Here is an 11618-nt window from a genome sequence, read left to right as displayed (position 1 = left end):
GCGGTCGGGGTGGGGGGGCAGTTCCGGTTCCGGTGTCGGGCCTCGGCAACAACACGTGGGGCCTCGTCCGGCCCGTCCACCCCCATCGGCCCGACCGGCTCAGGTGAGGGTCCGCCCCGCCCCGTCCCCGCCCGGCCCGCTCCCTCCATCCATCCATCCCGCCCCAGGTGAGGCATCATCCCCCGCCCGCGCTAGGCCGCGACATCACCCACAGACGCTGCCCGAGCCGCTGAGTTACTCCCCCGGCGCCCTGTCTCTGTCTCTGTCTCTGTCTCTGCCTGTGCCCGGCCCGGCCCGGCCCGCTCGCCGTCGCCGCCGCTGGACTGGGGCCTGACTGTCGAGGCGGGGGATTCACGGGGACGTCGGGCCCATCGATCCACCCTGGGTTGTGAGGCGGGACAAGGCCGGGCTACAGGTGAGGGGGTTGATGGACACACCTGGAGTCCGTGCTGGAGCATCTGTGGGGAACATGGACAGGTGACCTTGCTTCAGGCATTCATCCATTCCTCCCTCCCTCCGTGCTCTCTGATGGGGAGATGGATGGACAAGGGCCAACCAGAGAGGGTTGGAGATGGGATGATGGTGTTGAAGGCAGAGTTAAAGTCAACTGAAGGGTGATGATGCTCGAGCAATGGGTTGATGGCAGGGAGATGGTGTCTGTGGACCCCGTGGTTACAGTAGACAAACTGCAATGGATCAAGGCAGGCTGGGAGGCTGGAGTTAGAAACATAGGAAATAGGTACAAGAGTCGGCCCTTCGAGCCAGCACCGCCATTCAAATTGACCATGGCTGATTGTATTGTATTGTATTGTATATCTTTATTGTCATTTCCCGAGTATTCGCATACCCAGAGGAAACAAAAAAACGTTGCTCAACCAGTGTCCATTCAGTGTGCATGAAAAAATAAATAGAAATAAAAAATACATGTCATGAACAAATTTAACACTCTACTAAACATTCAACAGCCGTTCCGACCGGCAGCGGCACAACAGTGGCTCTGCTGCAGTGTGGGGGTTTGTGCGCGATATTTGGCAGGGGGCACAGTCCATTTAACAGTCTTATAGCCTGTGGGAAGAAGCTGAGGAGCATCCTGCTGGTTTTGCAGCTAATGCTCCTGTACCTCTTCCCAGATGGGAGGATGGAGAAAATGTCATGCGATGGGTGGTAAGGGTCTTTGATGATGGAGATGGCTCTGTTGATACATCTCTTCCTGTATATGTCCAGCAGGAAGGGGAGTGGAGCACCAATAATCCTGCTTGCGGTCTTCACTATCCTGTCCAGTTGGTGCTGTTCGTACGCCTTGCAGCTCCCGAACCAGGAAGTGATGCCGTATGTCAGTGTGCTCTCGACAGTCCCCCTATAAAAAGTCCGTAGGTGTGTGGTGGGGAGGCCTGCTTTCCGTAGTCTTCGGAGAGGGTGAAGTCGCTGCTGGGCTCTCTTGACCAGAGCTGTGGTGTTGGCCGTGGACGTCAGGTCATCAGACAGATGTAGTCCTAAGAACTTCATGCTGCTGACCCTTCATGCTGCTGATCATCCAAAATCAGTACCCCCGTTCCTACTTTCTCCCCATATCACTTGATTCCCTTAGCCCGAAGAGCTAAATCTAATTCTCTTTTGAATACATCCAGTAAATTGACCCACTGCCTTCTGTGGCAAAGAATTCCACAGATTCACAACTCTCTGGCTGAAAAAGATTTTCCTCATCTCAGTCCTAAATGGCCTACCCCTTATTCTTAAACCGGGACCCCTCGTTCTGGACTCCCCCAACTCCTTTTCCCAACTTGACATTATTTAGATAATAATCTGCCTTCCTCTTTTTGCTACCAAAGTGAATAACCTCACATTTATCCACATTAAACTGCATCTGCCCACTCACCCAACCTGTCCAAGTCACCCTGCATTTTCATAGCATCCTCCTCACAGTTCACACTGCCACCCAGCTTTGTGTCATCTGCAAATTTGCTAATGTTACTTTTAATCCTTTCATCTAAATCATTGATGTATATTGTAAATTCCCATATTGGGCATCATTCTTACCTCAGGCTGTATGGTTAATTGCCTTGGTGGTGATTTGATCCAATTTGTTATGCATACGTCAACAAAACCAAAGTCAACGCAACAGTTCTCATTTTAGGGACATAAACAGTAGGCTTTTCTTTAATTTTGTGGTAATTGTCATAGTCATAGATTAATATAGTGTGGAAACAGGCCCTTTGGCCCAACTCACCCACACTGGCCAACAATGTCCAAGCTACCCTAGTCCCACTTGCTTGTGCTTGGTCCATAACCATCAAAACCTGTCCTATCCATGTACCTGACCAACTTTTCTTAAACGATGGGATAGTCCCAGCCTCAACTACATCCTCCGGCAGCTTGTTCCATACACCCACCACCCCGTGTGTAAAAGTTACCTATCGGATTCCTATTAAATCTTTTCCCCTTCACCTCGAGCCTATGTTCTCTGGTCCTCGATTCCCCTACTCTGGGTAAACAAACTCTGTGCATCTACCTCTCTATTCCTCTCATGATTTTATACTCCTCTATAAGATCACCCCTCATCCTCCTGCGCTCCAAGGAATAGAGTCCCAGCCTACTTAACCTTTCCCTATAGATCACACCCTCTAGTCCTGGCAACATCCTCATAAATCTTTTCTGAACCCTTTCAAGCTTGACAATATATTTCCTATAACATGGTGCCCATAACTGAGCACAATGTAACATCACACCTTTCCCATTCATGCTTAGAATTCTTTGAAAATAACTAACAATACAATTATTAATATACTGTCAAACAATTGTTGGCTGGATGGGAGATTTCACATTCATTGCATTTTTGTGAGTTTTTTGTAGAAAACTGGTGTATGATTTTGCTCATCTTTCAGATTTTGGATATAATCATCTGCTTTTGTCTGCAACTTTCTCATTGGGAAACGGGGCAAGTGGCCAGATCAAAATCCGATTAGGGAATTCTCTCAGCTATTCATCTCTTTTAAATTCAACCATAAAAGCCATTTATTCTTCAGTAGCCTGTTGTAACAATTTACTTTTAGATTTGTCCAGACCTTTCGGTCTTTCTTGAAAGTCTCAATAATCCTTCAGTGAATGTTTGTCCACCGAATCAGTTTTGGTTTAGGATCAAAATGCCTTTCTTTTCTCAGGAAGCTATTGTTTAATCATTTCAGCACAACAGAAATGCTTAGCCCTGTTTTCTGTTTGCAGAATGCTACTTCCCAGCTAGCACTAGTTCAATAAAAACCACTCCAGATTGTTCATGTAAATGAGGGCCCATTCTGCCAATACTCCAGCACTTTAATATGACCAGAACTGCATACGTTCCGTGAATTGGGACCTGCCGGTGATTATAATTCTTTGAAGAATTTACTTTTTCTTGTTCTTTTATGGCAAGGGTTCCCAACCTGGGGTAAATTTAGCACCGGGGTGTAAATTTGTTGATTCTGTATTTGTACATTTTTTCTCATTGACTGACTGTTTGGTTCTGGTATCTGTTCATCATTAGTTGTTCATAAATAAGTGAAATAATATTGTTATGTGCTATTAAAGTTGCCGGGGGTAAACGGGATGAAACAGGTTGGGAGGGTGAAGGGGAACAGGTTGGGAGGGTGAAGGGGAACAGGTTGGGAGGGTGAAGGGGAACAGGTTGGGAGGGTGAAGGGGAACAGGTTGGGAGCCCCTGGTTTATGGCTCTATCTACGTTTGTTTGTAGTTTTCTCAGCCGTCCGAACATTTGCAACTTTTCTTGGTGTGAGTTTACTCCAATGGTCCATTTAATTCAGCTATTTATGCATATTGCATCACAATTTTATGCCACGTATACATTAAAGATGATTTACAGACAGACATCAATCAATATTGTTTGCTTCCTTGAAAAACTGTACAGGGCAGCATTTAATAAAATGTGCTCTAAGCACCAAGATGCAGGAATTTTGACATCCTGGTGACTTCATTAAATCAATGTAAACTATATAATGCCTACTCCATAGTTTTCTAAAATAATTAATGACAAAGTCAGACATTTTCTGATAAAATTGTCCTGTGTGCATATGTTTTTTTTATAAAAAAGAATCAGAATTTGCTAAAGCACCAATTTGAAAATATTTGTGATCCTGAAAACGTAGAAAATCTCTTAAACAAGGTTTGTGTGGAACATGAATGTGATCAAATTATTAAACGTTAACTTCTGTCATCTTATTTACAGATTATGTTAATAAAATACTAAACTAATTGTGGCATTAATATTTTTTTATATTTTTAGGATGTTCAAAATTGACATTGAAGCTACTCCATCAAAATCAGGAAAGAATGAAAAACACATTGAAATAAGTGCCTCGTACAGACAGAAGACAGAATTGAGCAAGAAACACAAATCTGAAGGGAAGAAAAGGAAAAAGCATAAAGTGAAAACTATTTTAAACGAACCAAATGAATCTGAACTTTCGTCACACCCTGAAGTGTGCGGGGATCTACAGACTGTAAAGAAAAAGAAAAGGAAATCTAAAAGCTCAAGCACTAGTGAAGAGAATCAAAGATCCAAGATTGAGGAACAAGTGACAAAGGAAGATAATCCACCACAAAGTGAAACTGGGGAGAGTGTATGTGGCGGTTTAAAAAAGAAAAAGAAAAGAAAATGCAAACAGGAGGATGATTGCAGCTCACAGACCATCAGTGAGGAGAATACGAGAAGAACACATGAGCATGAAGCAACCAGTGTTGTGACTGAAACCAAATGTAATGTTAAGAGAATGAGAAAAGCTGGTGTCAAACAGGTGGGTGTGGAAGAAGGCCAAGCTGATAGCACTGAGACTTCAGACGGTGCTGCAGTCACAATGATAGATGTATCGTGTGTTGCTGAGGTCAAAAGTGCAAAGAAAAAGAAGAAGCGCTCGCATACAGAGAATATGGAAACACATGAAGGTGAAAAGTCACCAAAGAAGGGAAAGAAATCCAAAACCTCTGGCGAACTTCACTCCGGGAATGACCAATTCACCCAAACATGTGCCTGGAAGCTGAAAGAGGAAATCGTGGAGAGTCAGATTAGTGAAACTGACAGAAAATATACAAAAAAGAAAAAGAGAGAGAAGCTGCATTCCAAAAAGCAGCGGTCAGGAAGAGAAGAGAAGCAGGGAGAAGCGCTCGCAGCAGAGAATGAGAGCAAAGGATTGTGGCAAAGGGAACTTGCCACTGAATGCATTACAAAGACAAAAAAGAAGAAAAGGAAAAGATCGGCCAGTGCTAAAGGGGAAGAGACGGGGAAATTGGACACAGAGAGAATTGAAGTTGATACAACGAGTAATGTTTGTAAATTCCAGAATTCCCCGTCTAAGGTGACTGTAAACAAGGAAAAGCCGGCAACGCCATTGCACGTTCCTGAAGAAAGTGTGGAAAAGAAAAAGAAAAAGGAAAAGAAAAGGAAAAGGAAGGAACCCTCGTCTGAGACCCCAGTTTTTCAAGTAAAGCCAAATAATTTTCCAGTTATTTAAACTAAAGCATTTTAAAGGAATTAGCTCTGCTACCTTTTGTTGCTGAACCCTGATTATAGCCGTGACCTCTTCAAGCAGCATTTCTGTCTCAAAGCAGCCGAACAGTAATTTGTTTTTTAACATAAAACTTCTATTTGTCTTTTTGTGTTCAGATGTGTGATAAAGTGAAATGTTACCGAATTTTGTTATTTCAGGTAAAAACAGAGCAGTGCGACAATGATGATTTGCAGTTTGTATCTGAAAAAAAAGGAAATGTGTTTGAAGTAACAATAGACAAGGTACAGACATGCATTGAACATGTGTTCATTGTAAGAGACAGGCACTAGCCACAATTGAGGACAGACTACATAAGTGAGCTACACAGACAACAGCAGTAGTTGGCGAGCATTCATTCATTCATTCATTCCCACCCCACTGCCGGGTGGGTCACCCCCAACAATGGATGGTGAAACGAGGAGTATTTACACCGTTTTAACAAGAGAAAATGTTTGCAGACAAGACGGATTTCTGATTAAGCATTTCTGTCAGAGCAGCGTGAAGTGTGATAGTCAAATTATAGTGTCTGGATTTGAACAAAGGGAATACCCAACATGTCAGTCAGGCAGCAAGTGTGGAGCCAGCAATAGAGTTCATGTTTAGCTTGATGACATTTTGTCAGAACTCTGAATTAGATAAAATGTTAGACATAAAATGCTGGAGTAACTCAGCAGGACAGCAGTATTTCTGGAGAGAAGGAATGGGTGACGTTTCGGGTCGAGACCCTTCTTCAGATCTTCAGTCACTTGTAGCAGAAGCACTAGTCTTGGTGGTAAAATGAAAAGGAAATTGCATTTGTAAAATGTCTTGCATATTCGTAAAAGCCCTGTCCTACGGTATGAGTTCATTCCAAGAGCTCTCCCGAGTTTGCCCTGATTCGAACTCGGAGATTTACGGTAATGGCCGCTCGTCGGTACTCGGGGCTCTCGTGGACATTTTCAACATGTTGAAAAATCTTCACGAGTTTTCCCGTGCTTACCTGCCGCTAAGAGACGTCCCCGAGCTCCGACGTACCCGCTACGTTCATTCTCTGTGCTTACCACGAGTTAGATTTTTTTTAAACTCGGGAGAGCTCTTGGAATGAACTCGTACCGTGGGACAGGGACTTTAAGGGAGTTTTTTTCAGCGTAATTTTGTTTATAAATAGAGGAACCAGTTTATGTACACTCTTCAAAAAGTAACTGAGGTAACTACCACGATATCTGTTTGTTTGATGGATAAAAGTTGTTGAGAAAGCAGAACTTTTCATAACTTTTAACAATGCCTCTGTGTCTTTTTGATTCACTTGATTGTACGGAAGTATTGACCTGGATTAGGACTTGAATCTGTGACAGTGTGTTGGGCAAACTGCTACCACCTTGCAACCGTTGAAGCTTTACAAAGAGTGGCTCTCTATGAATTTGCAAATCACCAAGTTTATTGTCCTCTTCAGTCAGTCTACAACTAAACACTGGCAAAATGTACAACGGCATAGGTGTGGAGAACGATGCACGGCAGAAGAATGGAATGTCATTTCATAGATTGGCGCGGAACATAATCAAGTTTGAATGTTACTCCTTGCTCATATCCACTCTCCTCTCCAATCGTAAATCGTTAATTTAAACTCTGCATTGATGGCCAGAAATCTAACATCTTGCAGGCACAGAGCAGTAATCCAGTTAAATTACCTCAACATTTACTGCTTATCGTGTCTGACTCTTGTTTTAGCCACATTTTATTTAGCACCACAATATGACGCTGCCTGACCCACAGAATCCCTCCAGCACTGTGTGTTTAGCTCTGGTTTCCAGCATCTGCAGTGTTTTAGGGCTCCATTCTTCATTTGTTGTTTTTGGATAGTTGAAGTGAATGTAAGTGAGTGAGCCGCAATGGGGAGCCTGAGCGACCAGGAAGATATGTAGCTACTGACAGGGCAGAGCCAAGAGTTAGTTTCATGGATGTGTCACCACACCACAACTAATACATTCTCTGGTCAATCTTTTCCTGTGTGCGTTCCATATGAAATAGTGTGATTGGAATGTGTCACAGACACTAAATGCAGGATGTAAGCGCTAGCTCCCGTTTCTAAAACAGATCCCAGAGACTTACATCTGAAGCCCATTCGCTGCTGATGCATTTACAAAATGCCACCCAGGAGAGAATTCTACCCTCCCCCTCCCTCACCCCCTCCCTCTCCCCCTCACCATCTCTCTCCCCCCATTCCCTAGCCCCCCCTCCCCCCTCCCTCTCCCCCTCCACCCCTCACCATCTCCCTCACCCCCCCCCCTCCCCCCCCCCCTCACCCCCCTCTCACCCCCTCCTTAACCCCCCCCCCCCCCCCCCCCCACTGAGTCCTTTCCCTTTGTGGTAATGTTACTACATCTGTTTATAGGTCATGGATTTCCAGTAAAACCCGTGAGATGAGAGATGTCAAACCCCTGATGCTTGCATTCTACCACACGGTTAATTGAAAGAAAAGGTTACATTGTAATACAGAGCAAAAAAAAACAAGTGCTGGAGGAACTCTGAGGTCAGGTAGCATCCATGTAGGGAATGGAGAGAGGATGTTTCGTGTCAGTAATCTTCAGACTGAGTTCCTGCATTACTTTCTTTGCTGAAGACTGCAGCATCTGCAGTCTGGTATCTCTAACAATGTATCAATCTCTTCTCACCATTTCTATAATCATGTTTACTTATATTTTTTTATTATATAAATTACGAGTATTGAATGGAAAAATCCATGAACGTTTGCATTTTATTTCAGGCTAGACGGCAGGCTCTACAAGAGGAAGTTGATCGAGAATCTCGTAAAACAGACACTCCAGAAGCAAGAGCCTGTCCTCCCATCAGGCCCATGGTGAGTGGGATTATTTGGTGGCAAAAGACAAACCATCAGCGTGCCGATCATTGCAAGAAGTTAGTTAACTAGCGGTCAAATCCAACTTCAGGGCGGTCACGGTGGCGCAGCGGTAGAGTTGCTGCCTTACAGCGAATGCAGCGCCGGAGACCCGGGTTCAATCCCGATTACGGGTGCTGTCTGTACGGAGATTGTACGTTCTCCCCGTGACCTGCGTGGGTTTTCTCCGAGATCTTCCGTTTCCTCCCACACTCCAAAGACGTACAAGACTTACTTTGGTGCCTTCCCACACAGTGGGAAACTGATTCTGCTGTGTGGGGATGTTTTGTGTTAAATTCTATAGTGTGTTGAGTCCTGTTTATTTTTATTGTATGGCTGTATGGGAATTCATTTCACTGTGCCATCTGGCACATGTGACAATTAAATCTATCTCGAATCTTGGTTTGTAGGTTAATTGGCTTGGTGTAAATGTAAAAATTGTCCTTAGTGTGTGTAGTATAGTGTTAATGTGCGGGGATTGCTGGTCGGTGTGGACCTGATGGGCCGATGGGCCTGTTTCCGCGCTGTATCTCTAAAGAAAACTAAAGGTTATCATGGAGAAACCTTCAGATTCCACTTGGGTTCCTCAGCTGCAGTTTAAGGCTTTAGGTATATAATTCAAGTTTCCCCGTAAAACCTAACGGCTGCAACAGGAGCCCGTACTAGTCTCAGGTTTGAACCACTCTTGCAAGCAGCCCAATACTGCAGGTGTTGGACAGCCACCAAGCAGGTCTGGATGTTTGGGGAATCGGGCTGCTTGCATTGGAGATCGAGGGGGAGAAGGGCCAGGCGGTTCTGCCCTGATAACGGAACAGTGAGGAGACACCAGGGGCATGTGGGCCGTACACCAGTGGAGTTTATTAATGGTTAAAATGTTTGGTGCTTTACAGAGAGAGTGGTTACATCCGTATAAACAGTGGGACTAGTTTAGATGAGGCATTTTTGTTCAGCATAGAGATGGAGCATAGTTTCTATGCTGTATGACTCTTCAATACAAGAAGCCTACTGTGATAGATGATGTATTTGGCAAGTTGGAGGCTTGTAACGCTTGAAACCTTGTTGTCCACCTGTAGTCCACGGGAACGCAGTGGGACTCGGCCACGTTTGGCAGTGTGGATCAGAAAAATAAATTCTTAAGACTTATGGGTGGATTGAAATCATCAAATCAACCCCAATCAAGTGGACATGCTTCTGGAAAGCCAAACATGGCACTCAACAAGCAAGAAGAACACAAATTTAACAATATTCTGCAAAAGGAGTTTGATAAAGCATTGAACCTTCGTCAGAATCGAGGCATTGGCCTGGGCTTCCAATCCCCTTCACCTCGGGCACCAACAGGAGGGTTTTTTATAGATAAACAAGCCTCAAAATCAATGAAGTTTGACAATGACTAAAAACGATTTCAATGCAGGTTAGTTTCAAGACGTGACAAACTGAAGCATTTGATGCTGTCCAATGTGGAGTTACATGATGATATCACAGTGAGTTCAGCTCTTTGCTTCATCTAACACAAAGCTGTTATGTTGTAGTACTAATGGTCTATGGTACAGCTGGATCCCAGCCACTTCCGTTAGGTATTGGAGTTCGCCTTGATCGTAGATTGGAACTGTCCTGAGGTGACTGAATCCAGCTTGGCAGAGCTTGCTTGCAATTTGTAGCTAGAAGTAGTTACTTCATTCTCTCCTCGTGAATTTTTTTTTATCTGGCCAATAAACGACAAAGTTTAAAAACCGTGTGGTGGAGTTCAGTGTATGATTTATTTGTCAATGCTGGTCATTCAATACAATGAAAAGGGACTATTAGTAATGGAATTCAATCATTTTTTGTAAAGGATAAATACTTTGGATGACGGAAGCTCTTTGAACAGCAAAATGTCAGCTCTTTACATAAATCATTTGAATTATTTTATTTCCCAATCTAGTCTTTCTTTTTTGATCAATTGTTCAAACAAGTATCTGTGAAAGATTGAGGCTTGTTTCATTCACCTGCCTGGTAATAAATGGCTGTTGAATACAACTGGCAGCGTTGAATTGTGTGCACAAAGGGAGACTGAATCACACACCGACTGCATACGTGTGCTGTGGACAACACTTCTGAAGGCTGGGCTTCAGAATTCCTGTCCGAGTGTCTTTATTAAATGTAGTCCCCGCAATATGTTTCCAGCTCTGACATGTAAAGAAAGCAGTGTGGAGCAACTCAGCAGGTCAGGCAGCATCCTTAGGTGGGAAATCAACAGTTGGTTTCAGATTGGGACTTTTCATCTGCACGGAAACAGACAGTATAGAGGTGGGGGAGAGATGGGGCAAGCGATAGGTGGGTACAGCAGCTGAGGAGATGTAATGATCCAGGGACAGTGATGGGCTGGGAGGTAACGAGTGGATGGTGTGAGGGGTGGTGAAGGTGTTGGCGTTCAGGGTACAAGACCTGGACAACACTTGGCCGGGGGTGGCTTGAAGTTAAACCCAATCATGAATATTCTACTTTCATGGACAAGTCAGACATTCAGTGTCTTTCAGCAAATGATCGCAACCTCCAAAATGTTACATCCTTCTCACGAATGTGATTCTGATTACAACAACACAGAGACAGTTTGCCAGCATCCAGAACAATCTGTGACTTGTGTTTCTCACCCACATAATGCAGTCTTCAACATTACCTACACATCTTCATCGCAACCTTTCAGGAAGACAAAGGCAGGAGGTGCTTAAATCTGCCAGCTTCAAGCCCGTCTCTAAGGTACAAGCACCCTCACTGGAAAGCAGGGTCCTGACCTGAAGTGTTGTCTGTCTACTCCCTCCACTGATGCTGCCTGTCCTGCTGAGTTCCTCCAGCACTTTGTCTTTTGCTCAAGGTTCTGGCATCTGCAGTTCCTTGCGTCTCCGTCTCATTTGGAGGTTCAGCATGGTGTACATTTGCCCCTCTGTAGCAGGTGTACGATGTTTGACTGGGAAATGAATCCTGGACCTGACGCCATCAGTCAGTGGCTTCCCTTCTCTAGACATTCTCCTCCAGTTTGTACAAATAGACACTGTTGTAATCGCAACACCATCTGATTTATAGACTTAGTAAAACCTGCCTTTGAAACCCACCACACACTCCATATTTTGGCACCTGGTCCTATCTTGGTTTATTACTGGTGCTAAGCATTTGAAAAGACGCTGACAGATGATGGGATTACCCGGGTGTAAGGGATGTGAGAGAGAGAGAGA

General features: G+C 44.3%; 1 protein-coding gene across 1 annotated transcript; it reads left to right on the top strand.

Annotated features, from left to right (window-relative positions):
• Nucleotides 1-340: 340 nt before the first annotated feature.
• On the top strand, nucleotides 341-10141 carry knop1 (lysine-rich nucleolar protein 1). The gene is made up of 5 exons (XM_055650958.1): nucleotides 341-477; nucleotides 4274-5468; nucleotides 5693-5776; nucleotides 8278-8370; nucleotides 9483-10141. Exons 1-5 carry the CDS (start codon nucleotides 428-430, stop codon nucleotides 9801-9803), a joined length of 1743 nt encoding a protein of 580 aa, XP_055506933.1. The 5' UTR covers nucleotides 341-427; the 3' UTR covers nucleotides 9804-10141.
• Nucleotides 10142-11618: the final 1477 nt, after the last annotated feature.

Source organism: Leucoraja erinacea, chromosome 20 (assembly GCF_028641065.1).
Source record: "Leucoraja erinacea ecotype New England chromosome 20, Leri_hhj_1, whole genome shotgun sequence".
Taxonomy (NCBI): Eukaryota; Metazoa; Chordata; class Chondrichthyes; order Rajiformes; family Rajidae; genus Leucoraja; species Leucoraja erinaceus.
This window is presented reverse-complemented; position numbering and strand designations above follow the sequence as displayed.

Coding starts and splice junctions, on each gene's coding strand:
- knop1 (XM_055650958.1), top strand. CDS start 428: ATGGACACACCTGGAGTCCGTGCTGGAGCATCTGTGGGGAACATGGAC. Junction 5,777..8,277: donor TTGAAGTAACAATAGACAAG/GTACAGACATGC, acceptor ATTTTATTTCAG/GCTAGACGGCAGGCTCTACA. Junction 8,371..9,482: donor GTCCTCCCATCAGGCCCATG/GTGAGTGGGATT, acceptor GTCCACCTGTAG/TCCACGGGAACGCAGTGGGA.